The sequence below is a fragment of the Paralichthys olivaceus genome, chromosome 16, assembly GCF_024713975.1.
Source record: "Paralichthys olivaceus isolate ysfri-2021 chromosome 16, ASM2471397v2, whole genome shotgun sequence".
NCBI lineage: Eukaryota > Metazoa > Chordata > Actinopteri > Pleuronectiformes > Paralichthyidae > Paralichthys > Paralichthys olivaceus.
The window spans coordinates 17,754,411-17,774,322 of record NC_091108.1 but is presented as its reverse complement, the minus strand read 5'-3'; the positions used below and the strand labels follow the sequence as shown (position 1 = coordinate 17,774,322).

Below are 19,912 nucleotides of genomic sequence, written 5' to 3'. Positions count from 1 at the left end.
GCAGTACCCTCCTTTTGTGGATTCAACTATTATATTTAATAAAGATAAATTCTTTATGTAGACAAAGTGTAAGTAAATGTATACTGTATGTTGTCATCACTGAGGTATTTACAGATGTCCATGTCTTCTAAACATGGAACACTGTAACTTTACCTGCCTGCAAAGGGCTTGATATGTTTGAAACTAATAGATGGATACTAATAACTAATAGACTAAAACATGTAAAACCATGTTGCAAATATCACAAGAAATTGTTAAAGCTCTATATTTATTAAACTGTCGGCCATGGCCAGTAACAAGAAGCACATTTAGATCTTGCATTTACATAGTACACAGTAAACAGTGTACATATTGCGAAGCCAGCAGAAGAGCACAATATTAGTTTTTACTCACTTTAATCAAACACTCAGTGTAAATAAATGTGCAAGTCAACCTTCAACCTCCCACTTGCAGAATTTATCATCATTACTTCAGGATTTGTCACATGAAAAAAATCTAAGGTGAATGAACAGCTATGTTTAAAAAAGTTGTTTAATTCGACAAAGCATTTGTTCTGTTAATTCATGAGAATGTGATACTAGATCTAGTGTAAGCTTACTTATCAAGTTTTATAAAACCCTGTTATTAAATACTTTTTTGTTTGTACTGGCACCACTGCTGACCTTACCTCAATGTTTACTGACGATAAAAAGAGTGACTGGAATATTGTGAAAAATGCAACTCCCATTTTGGGAAACCAGACATACCCATTCCCAGATATTGATCAGAAACCTGCAGTGATAAGGTGTAGAACTGCTTATGGAAGGAAACATTTTAGGAAAGAAGACACCCAGTGCAATGGCTGGAGGCTCTCACTTCATTTGGATTCCCCTGCTTCTCTCAGGTGTCTTTAAAGCGTCTGACTGCAGACATGGTAAGGGACATATTTCTATTTGTACTACATTCAGTTAGTGAACAGCACATAGGACAAATGCATTCAGTTGATTGTTTATGATGATTTTTCTCAGTCCATCAGGTAGTGAAAGGTGTTATCAACCGTACAGGAAATGCAAATGTGGATTCTATCCTTTCAAAGATCCCAGTGAGTCCCCAAAACTGTGATTCATCAAACTAGATAAATATATTCATGTCACAGTTAGCATTAAGTTTTAAGTTGTATCAATGTTTTCTACTTTTTTTGCTTCAGATAACTTTACCAGAAGGAATTGATCCCAAGAATATACATTTCACGGTAAGTCAGAAGCACTTCTCATGTTCCTGTAGTAACTCATAGGAAATCTTTTCTTTGCCTCCTCTTATATTTATTAAGTAATCAATTATGTTTTCTTCTCTTTCAGTCAGTAACTATGGGAACCTGCACTGGTGAGTGGTTATTTGTACCTATGTAGTACTTGGTGGGTTTCAACAGTGCAGTGATCATAATCAGTGATTTGTATGGGCATGAGGGGGGTGTCTTTCTCTTGACCAAACATAACCAACATAACCAACATTTCAGCATCACCTGATCCCAAGATGTGCTGCGTCATTTTTAAAGTTCAAACGATTGGCATTAACCTCAACAGGCCAGCTCTCTTTGCCTCGCTCTGCCTCTCCCTCCAATACTCGCACACCTACCTGCATTGGTGGCCGCTAAAACATCCATAAATATCATGATCGACGTGTCCTGCTGTGTCCTGCACCTCATAAAGGTGTTCCTTGAGAGGTTGTGTTGGTAGGTGATAGGATGTGGGTGACGTCTTCTGTGGAAAACAATTAAGAAATCCCCTACTGACTATAACATTGTGTAAACATAGTGTGATGTCTCTTTTCTCTTTATGTTTTGCTGACTTAAATTGTATCATCTTGGTTGTCAGATATGAAGGAACAGATGACATTGCTGAACAGGCAGCTTCAGGAGACAACACTCCGTAACAATCAACGAGGCAAGTATTCAGTCTTTTAGAACTCTGTGTTATGAATTAGGGCTCGCGGGATTTTACTGTTGCCCTGATACACTTTACCCTCTTCATACTCTGTCAGATGAAGAAGCCTTTGTGTTGAGAAGGGACATCAGGCTGCTGAAAATGCAACTTGCTTCATGCAGTTCAACAGCCTCAGCTGTTACTGGCTGTAAGTAAACTGCACTTCATATACAGTCATATGTGGAGATAATAAAAACTAAAATGTGTCTCTTATTCCACTGACAGCTTATCAAACCCAGCTATACAATAAAATGAAACAACTGTTGGAGACAACTGACAGTGATAATTTTCTGAGTAAGTAAGTGAATAAAACTACACATTTTCAACTCCACCAACTGGAAGGCAGATTCAGTTAAGGATCTAGGACTTTCTTTTACATTTACTTTTACATTATAAGATAGGGCATTGGTATTAGCTCGATCTATTGTTCTTTAGTACAAGTCACAGCTTCTTTTTGATTCTTTATCAAATTGTGTTTATTTTCTAGTTCTAAAAGTCCTTGCACTAACCAGGGAGGTAACAACACTTCAGAGGAGGATCAAACTGGCTACTAATTCTACTGAAACTGAAACCAGAGGTGAGTGTTGTTTTATTTTCACTCCCATATCGCTGCTTGATAGTTTTGAAGCTTATCCCCTTGGGAGCTTCTGTGTGATTGATTTTATGATGTCACATCTTGTGTCTTGTAGTGCTACACAATGAGATGCAAGCAAAGATGAACGATCTGTTAGCTAAGAAGCAGCAAATGGACAAACAACACTCAAACTCATCACTCAGTAAGAGCATTTTTTATTTTATTTGCATGACATGGAGCAACTGAGTAGAAGTTACTGATCCATCTGTCTGTGTGTTAAGTTCTTCAGATCATCTCACTGCAAACTCAGATCTGGGATTTAGAGTTGGAAGAGTCAAGAAGAGGAGAAACTGTTCTTCGGCAGGACAATAGAATTGCTGGTAAAGTCAAAGAGAAATATTTGTATATGTTAAGCTATGAAAATAATCTGCCAATGATTCAATACATTTGAGGTGAAACTATGTTCATTTAAACATGTTTTTTTCTCCTGTATATAAAACAAGTGCAGATTCTTTGGAAATAAAACACAGGGTTGCTCATTTCAATACACTGGTTAGTGGTATGACCATTGACTAAAAGTGGCTAATGTTAGCGATCATGTTTTGTAACCATGAGGTGTAACTTAACTATTTAGAGAAATAGCCTAAATGGGCTTTGGCCAAATTCAGCTACATTTTGCAGTTCAAGAGCATAAATTATAAATAAAGAACATCCCAGATCCCCTAGTATGCCAAAGCATCTCGATCACCACCTGGTGGCTGGCTGCAGTATAGCTCATAAACCCTGCTCCTCCATGTTAGCAGATGGGTCATGGACCAAAGTAAGCGGTCAAATACCACCAAAGTTAACCATCAAAGTTGGTTTCTGTCATATTTGGTCATTCTTATCATATAGACGTTTCTTTAAGTGCTCTTTTTCAGGTAAGTTTGGCTTTAATTCAAATTTTCGATGCTATAAAAATGATCGACAGCTGAGCATGTGTACCAGCGGGATCTTGCTAGCAAGTCTCCATCCGCTGATCGGTAATGGGCAGAAATTCGTATCAGCATTCGTATCTAAGATATTTAATCTTCATTTCTGGATAGAAGGAGGAAATGGAGACATGTCATCCATCTTTGTTTATCGTCTGTGTTTAGAAATAGTTAAACATTTAACACAATCTCGTAGTTTATCATTTGTTACTGCAGTGACTTAAGTCTCAGTCTTATTTTAACTAAATGTCACCTTTTATGCTGAAACATAGACAATGTATCTATGTTTCAGCATTTTATTCCATGTGTTTCACCACTTTCACTTCATCAGCTCTACAGAAACAACTGGACGCGAAGCTCAGGGAGCTGCGACTACAAGGAGATGTCAGCTCAGCCAGTTAGTATCTGTTATAATTTCACTTATCATTAACAATATTAACTAACCTGACTAACCTTAACTTTCCTGACACATATTCTGTGCATTGCCCTCTAGTGCTGGAGGTGATTTCTGTGCACAGTAAGATTGCAGTGGCACAGAGACTCATCAGTGCCCACATTGACAAATCCAGAACTAATTATATTGGTGAGTCTCCAACCCATGTGTCCTGAGATCTCATCGTTATATAGATACATGTAAGATGTAGATTTTGTCTAATCTTATATTCTTGTTTCCTTTTCAGATTACCAGATGCAAATGAAACAAAAGAGTGAGCTCCTGACAAAGAAGATTTTACAATTGAATCGTGAGGAGAAAAACAAAGAACTAAGTAAGTGAGCAGCTCAACAAAATAAAAGTTTATTCTTATTATTTTTGTGTTTAGAGCTGCATTAATTTGCCTTCCCTTTATTTTTCTGTAGCAAAGGAAATTTTGATTCTGCAGAGAGAATTGGAGGACGTCAGAGAGATGTTGTCCAACACCAAAGCTACAACTGATCACAGACTTAAAGGTGAGTAAACTCTATGAAAATGAATAAACATTCATTTAGTAAATTGAGGGTCACACTTTTTCTCATAATAATAATTATATAGATAAATAATAACAATAAAAATGATGATAATAATAATAATAATAATGATAACAATTACAGTTACTCCAATAGTAAAGTCAGAAAAGATATAAACATTTATTCTTTTCATCCCAGAGCTGAGAGTTATTCTGGAGCAGGAGAAGAGCCAACAAGAAAACTTACAGAAACAACTAGAGGAGACAGACTTCACACAGGCACAACTGAGTAAGTACAATTTTGGAAAAGAGTCAACATGATCTCTGCAATGTTTATTCTAACTTTAAAGCTTATAAAATACTTTAATATAGTATAATTATTATATATTCACTGAACCCCCCCCCCCCCCCCCAAAATACTGTAATTACTACCCTGAAATGTTATTTTTTCAAAATCTTGGTTAGTAATTTCTCTTTTAGATATTGTTTCCCCGCAAGGAAAATCATACCTATAAACAGTATACACCTTTAAAAATATTTTTTTACTTTGAACAGTCATGAAGATCATCGGCATGATGAGAGAGGTGAAAGAGCTACAGAGGGACGAGCAACAGCAGACAACATCCACAAGCCAAGCTGCCAGTGAGTCCTCCTTTTCTAGTCCTATATGAAATAAATATGAACAACATGATATGAAATGATATGTTAATAATGATAATATAATGTATAATAACAGCTATTACTGCTTTTCAGTGTTTTCTGTAAAGACTATCCATTGATATTTACATGATATTATTTACAAATAAGACACGTGTCAGTGGCATGTTCATATTGTGCTGATTTTTTACTTTCTCCCTCACATCAAAAGAGTGACTCCACATTATGTTTTTTTAATCAGCTCTTCTGCCTCTGCTTCAAGCCAAAGAAAGGGAATATGCCAAAGCTCAGGCTGACATAAAGGGTGAGTTTTTCATTACATTACATTTCATTTAGCTGACACTTTTATCCAAAACGACTTACAATGAGGTTCAGGTGAGAGCTTTGATGACGCAACTCTTTCTTTCCAAATGTTAGAACTGCAGAGGCTGTTGCAAGAGAAGAGAAAAGAATGCTCTGGATATGAGGAGAGACACTCATGTGAGCTATCAAATATCTAAAAAATATAAAGTATCTAAAACTAAAATCGATTTAAGTTTTAGCTCTGATTGATTTGATGTGTCTGTCTCTGTCAGACTTAAAGACTGAACTTGAACAGAAGATTGCAGAACTAAATAGAACTGGAGACTCCAAAGCATCACTCAGTGAGTTAAATGTCTCCATGAGAGGTGTCCTCTGCTCAGTTTTCTAATCTGATTGTTTCACAGAGCAGGAAGTGATTTTTACTGTGTTTTTCTGGGTCAGTTTTGAATATAATAAACCTGCATGATGAGCTGAAAACTCTGAAGGATTTGATCTCTACGACAAAAGACCCAGACAGGATCTCAGGTGGGTAGCAATGGTCAACAGCCAAGATGCTTCTTAGAGAAAATGGTTTGATATTTCTGCACCACGTTCACTTTCCTGCCTCCTTAAATGATCTCTGCTTCTGTGTGTCCTCTCACAGATCTGCAGAGGCAGCTGGAGGCGAAGGGAGACGAACTAAATTACAAGACTGAAGACATGGAGAGATTGGTTGTCAACTACAACACAAGTACACTTCTTGTTTTACTTATTTTTTCACTTTTAATGTATAAAGCACACACTTTATAAAGGTGCTATATCATCAAGTCTATAACTATTTACTGTTAAACTATTACTGTCTGAGATCTCAACACGGATTTCTTATAAAAGCAAACTCACTGCATATTAGTCCCATACAGTTTCTGAGCTGCAAATCTATCATTAGTCCTAAAGTGAAGTCCTGAAGACTTGTGTAACAGTATGAGACACAAAAGACACTTCAGGGACAAATTGTTGTATTGATTCAACTGTCTGGGATCTCAAAACCGATTTCTGATCAACTCACTGCACGTTTGTCCATCACAGTTTTATCAATCATTGAGCTGCAGCAGGAAATCTGGCACCTGCAGAAAAAGGCGACCAATGGAACTACAAGCAACCGTGAAAGAGGTTAGCATATTGTATGAACTATTTAAATCACATATGATCCAAATATAATCTAAAGTTAATACTTTTTCCCAGAGTTGCAAACCAGAGTGGATGACCTCATCAGTGAAATAAACCAAGGCGACGAAAACATAAAACTGAGTGAGTGTCAAATAATCGAAAGGTTCATGGACAAATTGTGCTTTTTTACTTTGTTATATCCTGGGGATAGCATGTTAGTACATTGTCAGTTAAATAGTTTTCTGCCGTGTTGTTGTTCAGTGTTGAAAATCATGACGCTGCAGAGTCAGGTGGAGCAGCTGCAGAAACAGATTTTAGACCTCAACGTGGTAAAAACCTCCAAGGTACCCCGTAAGTATCTCCATCAAACATTTTACAAAACCCAAGCGATCAACCCATAACCCGCTTGATACCAATGTAGCCTGTAAAACTATCATTATTGTATCCTGATTTTGTGCATTTAACTAATAAATATATTTTAACCTCTTCATGTTCGCCTCAGAGCTTGAAAATGATCTTTCTACCAAAGAGGAGGAGCTGCAGAAATACATTGATGAGCTGAGGAAGACGAATCAGTCAAACTCCCAATTGAGTGAGTAAAGAGGGAACATGGTGTTTCCATTCATGACTGTGGAAATCAACATTTTATCTGTCTGTTCCTTCAGTTCTGACCATCACTGATCTGAACAACCGGCTCAGAAAACTACAAGAAGAAAATCAAAGCAAGGGCCAATCAGCTTCTTTAACAGTTACTAGTGAGTGACTCGTTTCCCTTTGACGTGATAGAAAACATGCAACTGTAACATCTTCTGAAGCTGAAGCGTACTTTACTTTTTCTAGAGCTAAAGGAGCAACTGAAGATAAAAGAAGAGGAGCACCTTAGGGATCAGGTTAAGATCAGAGGTGGGTTTATTCTTTTAAATGTACGTTTCTACAACAAGAAATAAAAAAAACATTCATTTAAATATGAATGCTATTTTCAACTATAGCTCTGCAGAATGAACTGAACCAGACGGCGGCACAGTGTTCCAGCTTTGGGCAGAAAATTAAAGGTAATGGAAACCTGTTGACTTTGTGTCCCTCTTGATCTGCAGTGAGTGAAAATGGGTCCTTTTGGACTCTGTAGCAGGATATATCATTTTTCATCATCTACGTGCTGTCTTATGAACTGAGTTGTAGTATAGGCAGTGAATTGCTATTTTGAGATTGTGGCTTAAAGCTTAAGTGAATAACAGGAAGAGAGTGCTAACCTGGATGACATGAAGATAAAGAAAAGTATCTAGGCAATACTGTATTAGGACACTCAGAGAGTGGATACCCTGCCATGTTAAACCAAGTAAAAAACAATTTTCTTTGGCCCATACCCCAACCTTCTACCAAGTGTCAATAAAATCAGTTCAGTAGTTTTTGCATAATCCTACTTAAAGTCAGATTAACAACATTGAAAATATAAAAAATAATAAATGATTCACACTCATCATAAAGCCATTTTAAGGCACTTAAGTGTTTTGTCGTCATCCTATGTCGACTACTTAATTTGTGAGTTGTCTTAATGTGCGCCTGTAGATCTGCAGATTGATCTGGATGAGAAGATGAAGAAACTGCAGTCTGAATCTGACAGTGTCACTTCACTTGGTAAGAGATGGAGCTGTGTTAATGTTTCACTCAGTCAGCAAATGGGATTTCTATCCTCTGAAATTCTCTTGCTCGATCAGGAGTGAGTGGAAGTCCAGTTTATTTTACAGGTCATAGGTGGTGGGAATACATTTTCTGGTTCCTTATTTAATTTCAAAATCTATACATGTGGACAAACTCAAGCCTGACAGATTTTCTCAGCTGAACCTTCACAATTGCTTTCCATTCACAAATGGCTTGGCTTTGCATTAAAAAATACAGTAGTATTTACCAAGCCCTTCACACTTAATATTTGTCAAAAAACAGATCTTGGTCCAGTGCCCCCCTACGACCTGTAAAGGATTACCATTGTAGATAATGGATTGATATGAACACAGTTGGTTGCTGTATATGAAAATGTTTAAAGATAAGGAAAAACTTTAAACACTTATATTACAGTTCCTGAGTTTAACAGTTGTTTAACATGGTGCTTTCAGCTCTTCAAGTTTCTACATTAACCCTGCAGCAGGAGGAGTTAAATAGACAACTACAAAACACTGATTCTAAAGACAAGATCCAAGGTTGGTGTCTTAGTCATTTTAATTATTCAGGTCAATGATTGCATAAAATATGGCACTGGCACAGTAAAAACATGTATATTTATGTCCAAAATGATGACTGTGCTGTTAGTAACAGGGAAAACTAATACGTTTCACATTAAAGCAAGAGCAGCAGTGGACACAAGTTAAAATGTAAAGATTTTATTGTCTTTTGTGTGCAGAGCTTCAAAAACAATTAGAAGAAAAGAATAACGAGCTGGCCAAAAAAACAGAGGAGCTGAAAGCAAGAAGCGCTCAACCCCAAAGATGTGAGTGGGACATAACATATTTATTGATCATTCTTGTTTGCAATGATTAACCCCCTAATAAAAGCAGCAAACCTTAGATATAGTCAATTTAGGAAATTTGACCTGCTAGAATGGGTTCATTCATCATCATCTTGTCTTTCAGTTCTACATATTATCTCAATCCAAACAGAGATAGAAAGGTTAGTGAACGTGGCAGCAAACAACACAGATTACAGTAAAATCAGAGGTGAGTGACAGAATCACATCTAAAATAGAACTCCAGACCCACAGCCATTAAGAATGAAATGAATTAAGAAAAGTAAACACATTATTTGCTTCTCAGATTAAATGATGATGTTGTGCTTCTGTTGTCTAAAGCAATCCAGGACCATTTGAATGATCTGATCGAAGGAATTCAAGATGAAAACGGTGAAAATACCAAACTGGGTGAGTGAAATGGTGCTGCCACTGCTGATCCTGGTCTTTTGTATCTGGTGATTTTATCTAATTCAAATGTTCCTCCTTTAGTTTTTAAGATTTTGACTCTTCAAGAAGAAATAGCACGACTGAAGAAGCAAGAAGAGAGTCAGTCAGAAGCTCAGTTAAAGAAAATTAAAGGTGGGAAGCTGCAGGAAATCTTCACATTAATTCCGTACACCTTTTCCCACAATTTAAGGAAATAAATAAAAATCTATTATGTCTCTTCTCAAGATCTGGAGAGCGAACTGGAGGACCTCAGAAATCAGATAACATGGAAGACGCTGTTGCTGGTCTCCAGTGATTTGAATTTTTCTAATCTGTGTGAGTGTTTTAATCAGTTTTAGTGAGAAACAAATAGAACAAGGAGGAGAATGATTCATTACCTCCAGAATGCTGAAACTAGCTTTTATTGTGTTTGTATAGCGGCTCAAATTATGGAACTTCACCAGAAAATCAAACCACTGGAAGATGAAATATCAAACCTCAAAGACGAACATGCTGAGAACCTTGCAGGTAAGGATTCAAATTTTACAGTGTCATTGTAACATGCCCAAAACGCGCGCAGGCACATTTATCGATTATATGATTTTGTGTTTCATTTTCAGAGCTTGAGGCGAGACAGAGTTTGACAAAGAGGCAACTGCAGGACAGCGAACTTCGACTCAAGGATGCAGACACAAAGAATTTTCAACTGAGTATGACAGTTTCTTAGTTGTGAATGTGTTTAGTCGTGTTGTTTGATTCCTTTAAGCACAAAATAACATTTTGTCTGTGTCTCTGTTAGTGATGGACATCATTGATCTGAGGGAACAGCTGACAAAGGCTCAGAAAAAGGCATCAAAAGCTGCTGGAAAAAATATGAATGGTTTGTCCATCTGTTATTTTCCTATATGGGCTCCGCTGTTAGCTGTTATACAGTAAATACATGTTTTCACATCAGACTAACAATAATGAATATATCTTCTGTATGTTTTCTAAAACAAACATCCTGCAACTTTCCCCTTGTGCTTATTTTTTTCTTTCTCAGAATTGGAACAACAACTTCAAACACACCAAAGAGAGAATAGAAAACTGGAAAATTCAAACAGAGGTGAGTAGTGCACTCAATATATTTTGGATTTTGGGAAATTTGCTGATTGCAGAGATATATTTAGAGATATGAAACTACAACATGTTGCTTTTCAGGTGACTTATATGGTCAAGTGAGCCTACATCAAACCAAGCTGAACCGATCCCCAAGAAGAAACGCATGACACCAAAACACATCATTCCAATCTTCAAATGGTTATTTTATTATCAAAGTCATAAGTAAAGTGCAGACTGTGCATTCCTACGTGCATGCGTAAATATTTGTTAAGTAGTACATTTTAAGTGTAAACCTCCACCACCATACCAGACACATCATACACACAAATTCAGACGTTGTAGTCTTCAGTCAAACCTCTAACATTATGATCATTAGTGTCATGGGGTCTTGTTAATGGGTGACTGACCATGGTGTCAGTTGTAGTCTCCTGCTGTTTGTCAGGTTTGAGGGCCTGCCTTACCTACTTTGTTGCAATGAACACCCCTTCTGGCACAAACATTGACTTGGACTCAAGAATGAACTCATTTTCAATTTTGCTGGGTGGGGGTCAAACGTCAAGGTGACCACACAAAGCACATTTTGGTCAGACAACTCATATTTGAAATGTTTATTGCAGCAGGAAAACTTAGTTAGAGTTTTGGCATCTAGGCTCCAACTTTGTCACTTACACAGGTATGATTTAATAGATATCATGGAGCGGGATGAGCAAATATCTTTAACCTCATGTCTGAGCCTATTGGAGGATGCTGGGTGGTGGAGGGGCTGAATCGCCAAGCAGCGATACTGACGTAGAGCAACAGAAGCATTGAAAAGCAAAGAGAGAGATGGGAAATGTGTGTAGCTTAAATAGCTCGCCAAATAGGGAGGGTGTGCATGATTGAAGATTGTGGTGAGCGAGGCACATCACATGATTAGAACAACGCAGCTCGAGTGTGCTGCCTGAACATCGCTGCACTTTTGGCCATAACTCAAAAATTCAAATGCTAACATATGGCAAATCTTTATTCAAAGGTATAACAGGATGAACTAGATAGAGTGATGACATTTTATATACAATAGTGATTGATCAACTTCACCGTGACATCACAGTGTTGAGCTTAAACTCTTTTCTGGACGTTGTTCAACTCGGGAACAGAGGGGGAGATTGTGAGCATATTTCCTGCCGCTTGACTGGTTTGTGGAGACATACATTTATGATTTCTGTATGGATTCAGCAAATTAGATATTAAATGTTAATAACTTGTGTGTTATGGTGGTGGTTGGTGGACGATGTCACCTTAGTATTTATGTAAAACTAAGCTAAGCAGCAGCATCTTCGTATTTACAATGGTATGGTAGTGGTGTTGAACTTCTCATCTAGATCTCAGCAAGAAAGTGACAAAGTGCATTTCTCAAGCTGTTGCTTTGAAACTTTGTCCTTTACATTTGTTATTTTAGTTGCTGTTTGATATGTGTCTCTTTTTCATCACCCTCCATCTGTCAGACTTAAAACAAGAGGTTAAAGAACTGAAGATGTGCTGCAACAATCAGAACACCCTCTGTGAAGGTGAGCACCTCAATATGACTGTAATATCATGTTATTACACATGTATCCGTCCTTAGGATCCCAGCTGTCATTTTGTGTGGTTTCTGACGTGAATATTTGATCAAACAGATTTACAGAGACAACTGCAGCTGAGCCAGGAGGATGTGAATCTTCTGGAGCAACAGCTGCAAAACAGGGATAGCCGCCTCAAACAGCTGCGGCACGAGTCAGAGGAGCAGACGAGGCAGTCTAACAGACTGCAGCATGAATATCAGAGTAAGTTTGCCTCTGTGCACAGAATAAACAGATGCAATCAGGATGTGTGAAGTTAAAAGTTAACTTAAAGCAGGAGGTGTGTGTGCTGTCCTGTACTCTTGAGATCCAGTGTGCTTTTTGACATTGTTTTTTTAACCAACAGTCTTAGAGAAAAAAACTGTGACAGTCAGAGCACAATGTTGAAAACCTACAACAGCAGCTGCTTGCGAAAGACCCCATGCTCAACCAGCAGCAACAGGAGCTGGACACCCAAAATGTCCATTCATTCAGTGTAACAGAGGGAAGCTAATAGCTTTTATTTATGAAACATAAAAACCCTGTTCTGTTCTGTTTCAATACTAGAACTGCAAAACGAGAAGAACAAACTTGAGGAGACGTTACAAGGTAAATATTCATTCTGTTCTGTTGAGCAGAGTGCAGAGAATACCCCCACAAGATATTGCAGCTCTTACTCTGTTCTTTGTCTCTACCCAGGTCTTCAAAACCAATCCATTGATGTGGAAGATAAGAGGATCTATACCAGTGAGTCACACACACTAGCTCATATCATTTATTTGACATTGATATTTCATTTAAATCCTATGTGATAAAAAATATACAACCACACACTGATTAACTGTATGGCCCCCACCAACTTTACACATTGACTTCAGTTTACTTGTCAGTGCTACCTGGGACAATGTTCCGCACTTATTGACGTTACACAGTCCAGCCATATTCTATGATCTCAGTGGCAACCCATCACAGCATCACCCATTGGTTTGTGAACTGCTGTTTTGAAGCTTCAAGTTTGGAATTTTGTCAGGCACCATCTTGGCTTTTTGAAACTAAAAATAACCATATTAAAGGGAGGGTGGAGGCTGACCGAAAGCACACACCCACAGCTGCGCTCTGCACCTATTTGTCTGCACTAGCTGTCAATCACATGGTATACATGTCCCACTGCAAACCACGCTTTATCTTGTTTTACTATAAATTCAACCATAATTTAATAAATAAACATTATGCTGTATTGAAAAAAGCCTTGAAACTCTAATGGTCATTTGAGAGAATACATGTTGAAGGCACTTACATATTGGCTTCACTTACCAGATATGGAGTCTATGTGCAATTTTAAATGCAGTCTATGGTTTGGACCTAGTCTTGTTATTAAAGAATCTGCTCTACAATCTGAAGGTGTGGACTTTTTAAACTGTGGAGGTTTACCGGGCTCAAAGGCCATCCCTTTGCATTCTGGGTGATGTAGGGTCCAGTGTTTTTTAGGCTTGGCTGACATTGGATAGTGTTGGCCTCCACAGTGACATAAAATCGGTTGAGTGCTGCTTTCATTTCTCTAATGTTGACCTCCTTTCTAAATCTGATATTAAGATTCACATGATCTCCCGCCTTTCTCTGTTACCAGGGAGGATTACTTTGGATCCGAACACAGCAAACCCAAGAATAGTTCTGTCTGCAGATAATACTGAGATGTCCACTGTTGAAGAAATACAAAACGTCCCTGACCACCCAGGCCGCTTTGATGTGGTACTTGCCACCCTGGGCAAGACTGGGTTCTCAAGTAAAAGAAATTACTGGGAGGTGTCTGTCACTGAGAATTCTTGTTACCACCTCGGGATGGCCAGTGAATCTGCTCCAAGGAGGGGGTCAGTTAAATTCAGTCCATCAAATGGCTTCTGGACTATAGTTAGGAACAAACAAGGCCAGTACAGGGCTATTGATAAAAGACCTGTTATACTTCCAGTGCAGTCGCAGCCTCTTACACTGGGTATTCTGCTGGACTATAATAAGGGACAGATCTCTTTTTACGATGCTAATGCCAGGTCTCATATATACTCATTTCAAAGGCAAAGGTTTACTGACAAAGTCCATCCATTCATCAATTTTTGTGTCGAGGACACTGAGAGACGTGCTCCCATTGTTTTAATTACTCCTGGATCAACTGACTGGATTCAATAGGGAGGTGGTGATTGAAGTTTTATCCATGTACAGTATCACATTGATCCCTGTGATTGCAGAATAGTTTACATACTTCTGTTATTAATGCTGTTGAATATTTCAGACAATAAAACAAAACAAATATACAACAATGCAATTTATTTAATCTTATGTGTGTAAAAAAAACGGTTGGTCTCACGCTATTCTAGGGGTTTCAATTAATTGGTACAGGAAAAAAATGGGAATTAAATTTTCTTACACCCAGATGTGATTTTTCTTTTTACTTCAAATTACCACCACTTGGTCAATAAATGTCAGCACGTGACCTATTAAACAAAAAGTTCTGAAATTAATATACCATTTTCATTGTGTAAGTGAAATATGATAATATTATTAATATTATAATTCCTGTTCCTTATATGAAATGGTGTACCTTCAACAATAAGTCCAATCCAAAAAATGTTTGGAAAAGAAAATCAAAATATCTGATATGTCACCTCTGTAACACTTCTTGTTTGAACATTCACTTAATTTCTGTCACAGTGTAGACATCACTCAGTCTCTTCCTGCTGTACCAGCCACACTGCTGTAAAAGTGGGAAACAAACACTGGATCTCTTTCCTCCAGTATGTGCAGGAAGTGATTCCTTTCCTCTTCTCCCCAAGACTCGAACCACTGTGTCCACAGGCGCAGCTGGCATTCAAAGATGTTTGGTAGTTTGTCGTTAACCTTATCCGGGTGCAGAAGAAGAGAGAGGGCAGTTGATGAATATCAGAAATTGCATTGTATGTTAATGTTTATTTTCTAAATGGACAAAGCAGATTAATTAATGTGTACTTGAGTCCAACAAGTAAATGTGCCAGATTTAGCCATTGAGGCCCGATTTCCTCTGCTGTCCTTGGCAGGTTGATGGTAATAATGATACAAATAACAAATAGACATGTATCACAGAACAAAATACAGACACAAACAAATGCACAAAGCAAACAAAATGAATGACCAGTAAACAAAATAAACAGGCCTATCAAGCAAACCATAAACAACAATTTGTAAGATTAAAAAATATGAACAAATAATCAGTGCGACAACAACTACTCCTGATGACATGTTTTATAGAATTGGAGATGGAGTTAAAAATGTGGTGTTCTTTAGTTCTTAGTGTCGGTTCTTCCTACAGTGTTCCAAGTATCAGTGTGTTAATCCTCTGGATCTACTTCAGAATTATCCCTTGTCATTAGTGAGTCCTCCTCAAACACTTCTACAATATACAGTCACTGTTTTATTGTTTGGGTGATGGATGATGTTTGCAGCGCTTTTCCTAAACAGTCTATGGTGCAGTTTTGAGAAAACTGTGTGTTCATCCTACCTGGTTTATCTGTAGTGATTTGTATTGTCTGTGTTCTTCATAAAATGAATTTGCTTCATTACTGTTCAAGGGCAGATAGCTAGATGTAATCAAAATGCTTGTGGTGTGGTTCAACCTATGAAGGACGTACCTGAAGAGTGCTGAGTGAATCCAGGAGGGTGCACACCTTTCCGGGCACAGCTTTACCAAGCAGGTCCTGCATGAACCGCTCCTTCTGGCTGATGGTCCATCCCTGGAACCAGCTCAGGACGCACCGCTGCTCCTGGAGGGTAACATAGGAGATGGGATCCGGCTGCATAACTTGACCCGCGCTCAGAAAAGATGCGCAGGACAGTTTCTCCAGGCTCGGGGGGCTGACGACACCCCGGGGAGCCGGTGGAAAGTCCTCCGGGCTGGGAGCGCAGCAGCCGGGAGCACTGGCCCAGGGTTGTGTTGACATGGTCGGTGCTGCTGGATCTCTGAGCCTGGAGTGAATGCTACACTCGATGTCTGCGGCCGTCAGTGAGCTGCTGTGACTGCAAATGACTTAAACCTGGGCTGACATGTTAGATCCCCAACAAACCTTTGGAAAGACCGGTTGGATTCAACCTGAGCAAAAAAGAAAGTCCTTCCCCAGAAGTGATCAACAGTGTTTTTCAGCTCATGTAGCTTAGCACAGTTCAGAGCGATGCTACAGTCAGGATCTTCAATCGAAGTGACGATCACAATCAACATGGACTATTCTCAACATTAGCAGCTGTCTGTGTGTCCATGTTTTTATGGACGAAGAGTTAAATCACCTTATTGTCGACATATCTGAGGAGCAGCGACGTTTTACCAGAGTCACGCTAATCTCACCAGCAAACAGACGGAATGAAGCTGGTTTCACACTCGCAGCTTCCGAGTCTGCAGCTAAGGGGAAAATTAAGGGAGGAGGGAAAATTAAGGGAAACTTAAATATACTAACTCCGTTTATGTAAATATATATATATATATATGCTATTCAACTTTTAAAAACACACTTTTTAAACTTTTAAAATTTGTGAAACCTTTTGTTTCATTTATGAAAATACAAAAATACAATTGCATTGCTTGTTTTGCACCTTGTGCCCATCAATCAACGAACCACTGCACGAAATTCTTTCATTTTTCAAATAGAAAATTGAACTGATATCGACTAAACATACAGACCATACGCTTGTCAAATCTGGACTAGATGAGCCCAGAGAGTCTAAAGATTCTATTTATGACAATGTTATTTATGGGAATTCCTCTGATTTAAAAATGTTTTTACTTCATCTAGACTTTTCACTATCCAATAGAGGCTAAAGATTGTTTAAAACACTATTGCACATTTCCGAAATCTTTATTCCAGTTTTTGAAAATGCAAAAATTGAACATTTTACAGTTTTTTTAAAAACCCAGGCCACATTAACCCAGAAGCAAATGAAAGAAAAAAACAGTACACCAAATCAAATGGACAAGATGATCCCAAAGAAGCCATTGACTTTCTTTATAGATCATGAGGAGGTTCATTTGTGTTTCCTTTCCCTTTTTTTGCATTAGTATGTAAAAAAATGTCTGCGACAAAAATGTGATAAAGACCACAAAGGCATGGAACACAGAAGTATCATCGACCTCCCCACTCCCTCGCGGTGAATCCAGCAGGGATCCCATTTGTGTTCACTTATCGATTTGATCTCTGCTGACTTTACAGGCAAGGCAGATAAAGTGTGCAGAAACTGCAGAGCCTCTGACTCATACATTTGCATTCACACATGCACCTCTTACAGAGAAAATACGGAGGATCTGCGGAGTTCAGTGCATGTCTGACAGCAGCTTAAGTGATGAGCCACACAAAGACAGCCTCTAAAATGAAGGTAAATATCCGTGGACAGAAAAACCGGAGGAAGTCAGTGATTTCTGATGAAGTTTTGAAAGATTTAATTTATAAATGTTTTTATATATAAATTCAATGAAGAACAAGCACACTGATGGTGAAATGATGGTGCTTGTAACCAGGCCCGCCGACAGGGGGGGACAAACGGGTACGTTGTCCCGGGCCCTGGACTGGCCCTGGAATGGGGGGGCCCATAACTGGACCCCCATGAAGTTGGGATTAATTATTGTATGTATACTTCAAAATGTGTTGATTTAGAGAAGAAAAGTGCTTTATTTGCATTCAATTAATGACTCCTAGATTGTTTGCCTTCATTGCCCTTGAAAAAACGGCCAATAACCCCCTATCAAATGCCAAAATGGTTTGGTCTTTGGAGAAGAAAAAAGACGACATCATTCCATTAGTGGTCAGTGCGCGCTGCGCAAGTCGATTCAACATGCACAAGTCAGGAGCCCCCCAAAAAAAAGAAAGGCGAAAAAGAGAGGAAGAAGCCGAAAGCCTGAGGGGATCTCTGTATAAATATTTCAGAAAAGACTCAGGTGATGCTGCAGGTACCAGTAAAGGCAGCTGTGCAGCACAGCCAGTAAGACACGGCCAACTTTTTCCAGCCCCGTCGTCAAGTAACACAGGCACAGGCGGCGTGTCAAACATATTAGCGCAGCACCACATGAGAAAGTCACACGGAGATCAATATCAGACAGACAGGGGGCATTGAATAATTTGATAACCACAACGGCTTTATTACACTGTGTTTCATACGCCTATATATAATTGAATCTTAGAATATGCACATTACCCCGCAAATGTTTCAGGCAGGCACGCGCTGCGCACTCCAATCAGGCTGAATTGATTTGAGAATAATTCCCAGTCAGCTGAATTACAGCCAGTGTAACGCGGCTCATGGTTTAAAATAAGCCAGTGGCATGGCAACATGTGGAATTGCCATTTAGATAGAGTTAGATTTAACGAATGGGTTATAAACGTGACGTTTTGGGGTAGCCTGTAACTTCGTTTCTGATTGCCGTTAACTTGAAACTCGCCAGATGAATGGGCTCCGCCTTGTTCCCCAAACATTCTCTGGAAGTTCAGCGGACATACACGCGGGTCTGGTGATAAATAAATGGTCGATGAAATGTGCAGTTAATGAGCTCTAAGTGAATACAATAGCGTGAGTTTTATTGTGGTATGATTCTGAAAGCCATAACTTCACTCAGTCCATATCCATAGCCTATCCAATTAAAGTTGTAAATAATCCTTTTGGTTTATCCGTAATAAATGGGCTTGTCATCCCGACGTCATGTGTTTGGGAGCTGCACAAGCGAATTCTGTGGTTGTGTTTCGGCGTTTGACAATTTTGGGAACAAAAAAAAAAACCTTAGATTTTTAAACTTTTGTAGTCTTTGGGATAGAGTTAGCCAAGTTGATCAGTCTATTCTTTTCTGTGTTAAATCATCAAATTAAGGGGTTTTCAATTTGTTATTTTTTAAATGGTTCATTTTGACCCCTGTTAATTTAGATATAGCCCTTTTTATCGAAATATTTTCACCTTTATAGGAGAGGCTAGAGAGGATGAGAGAGAAGAAGAACAGGCTACCAAACAGTATGAGAGAGAGGAAGAACAGGCTACCAAAGAGGATGAGTGAGAGGAAGAACAGGCTACCAGTGAGAGAGAAGGGGAGGAGAGTGAAGGGAGAGAGAGAGAAAGACACAGTGATTCAGGAGCATTTATGGGGACCTCTGCATTTTGCTCAGGATCTTCCTGTCCATGCCTGTGACTGTGGCTGGAGGTGAGCAAGCTTTCAGCAAATTGAAGCTTATAAAAAACTACTTGCGCTCAAAGATGTCACAGGAGAGGCTCAACGGGCTGGCAATGCTTTCCATAGAACACAAGCTTGCAAAGAAGCTGGACACCACAAAAGTCAGGCGCATGGCACACAAAGTTAATGTTAAAATGTTCAAATAAATTGTTTGTTGAGTAATGAGTATTTTTTTGAATTTCCGTCATTTAAGGGTAGGGTAGGGACTGAGAAAGTAGAGGTGTGTGTGGGTTTTTTTTTTGGGGGGGGGGGCCCATTGAGAGAATTTTGTCCCGGGCCCAGCCAAACCTGTCAGCGGCCCTGCTTGTAACATAGGCCATGGAGAGGCTATAAGCGAGGGTCATAACAGTGACAGTGAGTGTGACCAGAGGAGGGAAAACAACAGTATTTATGTATCTTTTCTTTTTAAAAATGAAGAATCTGAAGACTAAAAATCAATCAAATGATCGATATATGAATAGGTTTGCATTTAAAAAGATAAACATAAACTTGTATACTACTGTTTATAAAAGGACTTTTTTAAAACAACC

At 38.7% G+C, this 19,912-nt stretch overlaps 2 protein-coding genes across 2 annotated transcripts; one reads left to right on the top strand and one right to left on the bottom strand.

Moving 5' to 3' along the window:
• Positions 1-755: 755 nt before the first annotated feature.
• Positions 756-14,584, top strand: LOC109638419 (putative leucine-rich repeat-containing protein DDB_G0290503). Its single transcript, XM_069511021.1, has 44 exons — positions 756-913; positions 1,008-1,081; positions 1,187-1,231; positions 1,338-1,362; positions 1,854-1,922; positions 2,020-2,109; positions 2,187-2,255; positions 2,449-2,538; positions 2,651-2,737; positions 2,817-2,915; positions 3,838-3,903; positions 4,000-4,089; positions 4,187-4,273; positions 4,365-4,454; positions 4,650-4,739; positions 5,006-5,092; positions 5,349-5,411; positions 5,525-5,587; positions 5,683-5,751; positions 5,852-5,935; positions 6,054-6,140; positions 6,476-6,559; positions 6,632-6,697; positions 6,818-6,907; positions 7,059-7,148; positions 7,222-7,311; positions 7,397-7,459; positions 7,546-7,608; positions 8,123-8,191; positions 8,668-8,751; positions 8,952-9,038; positions 9,181-9,264; positions 9,396-9,464; positions 9,546-9,635; positions 9,729-9,818; positions 9,921-10,010; positions 10,103-10,192; positions 10,282-10,362; positions 10,525-10,587; positions 12,068-12,130; positions 12,239-12,385; positions 12,728-12,769; positions 12,860-12,907; positions 13,788-14,584. The coding sequence occupies exons 1-44, from the start codon at positions 799-801 to the stop codon at positions 14,339-14,341; spliced, it is 3,936 nt and encodes a 1,311-aa protein (XP_069367122.1). The 5' UTR covers positions 756-798; the 3' UTR covers positions 14,342-14,584.
• c16h14orf119 (chromosome 16 C14orf119 homolog) lies at positions 14,465-16,552 on the bottom strand. Its single transcript, XM_020113038.2, has 2 exons — positions 15,817-16,552; positions 14,465-15,049 (listed from the first exon to the last, which is right to left on the bottom strand). Exons 1-2 carry the CDS (start codon positions 16,123-16,125, stop codon positions 14,876-14,878), a joined length of 483 nt encoding a protein of 160 aa, XP_019968597.1. The 5' UTR covers positions 16,126-16,552; the 3' UTR covers positions 14,465-14,875.
• Positions 16,553-19,912: the final 3,360 nt, after the last annotated feature.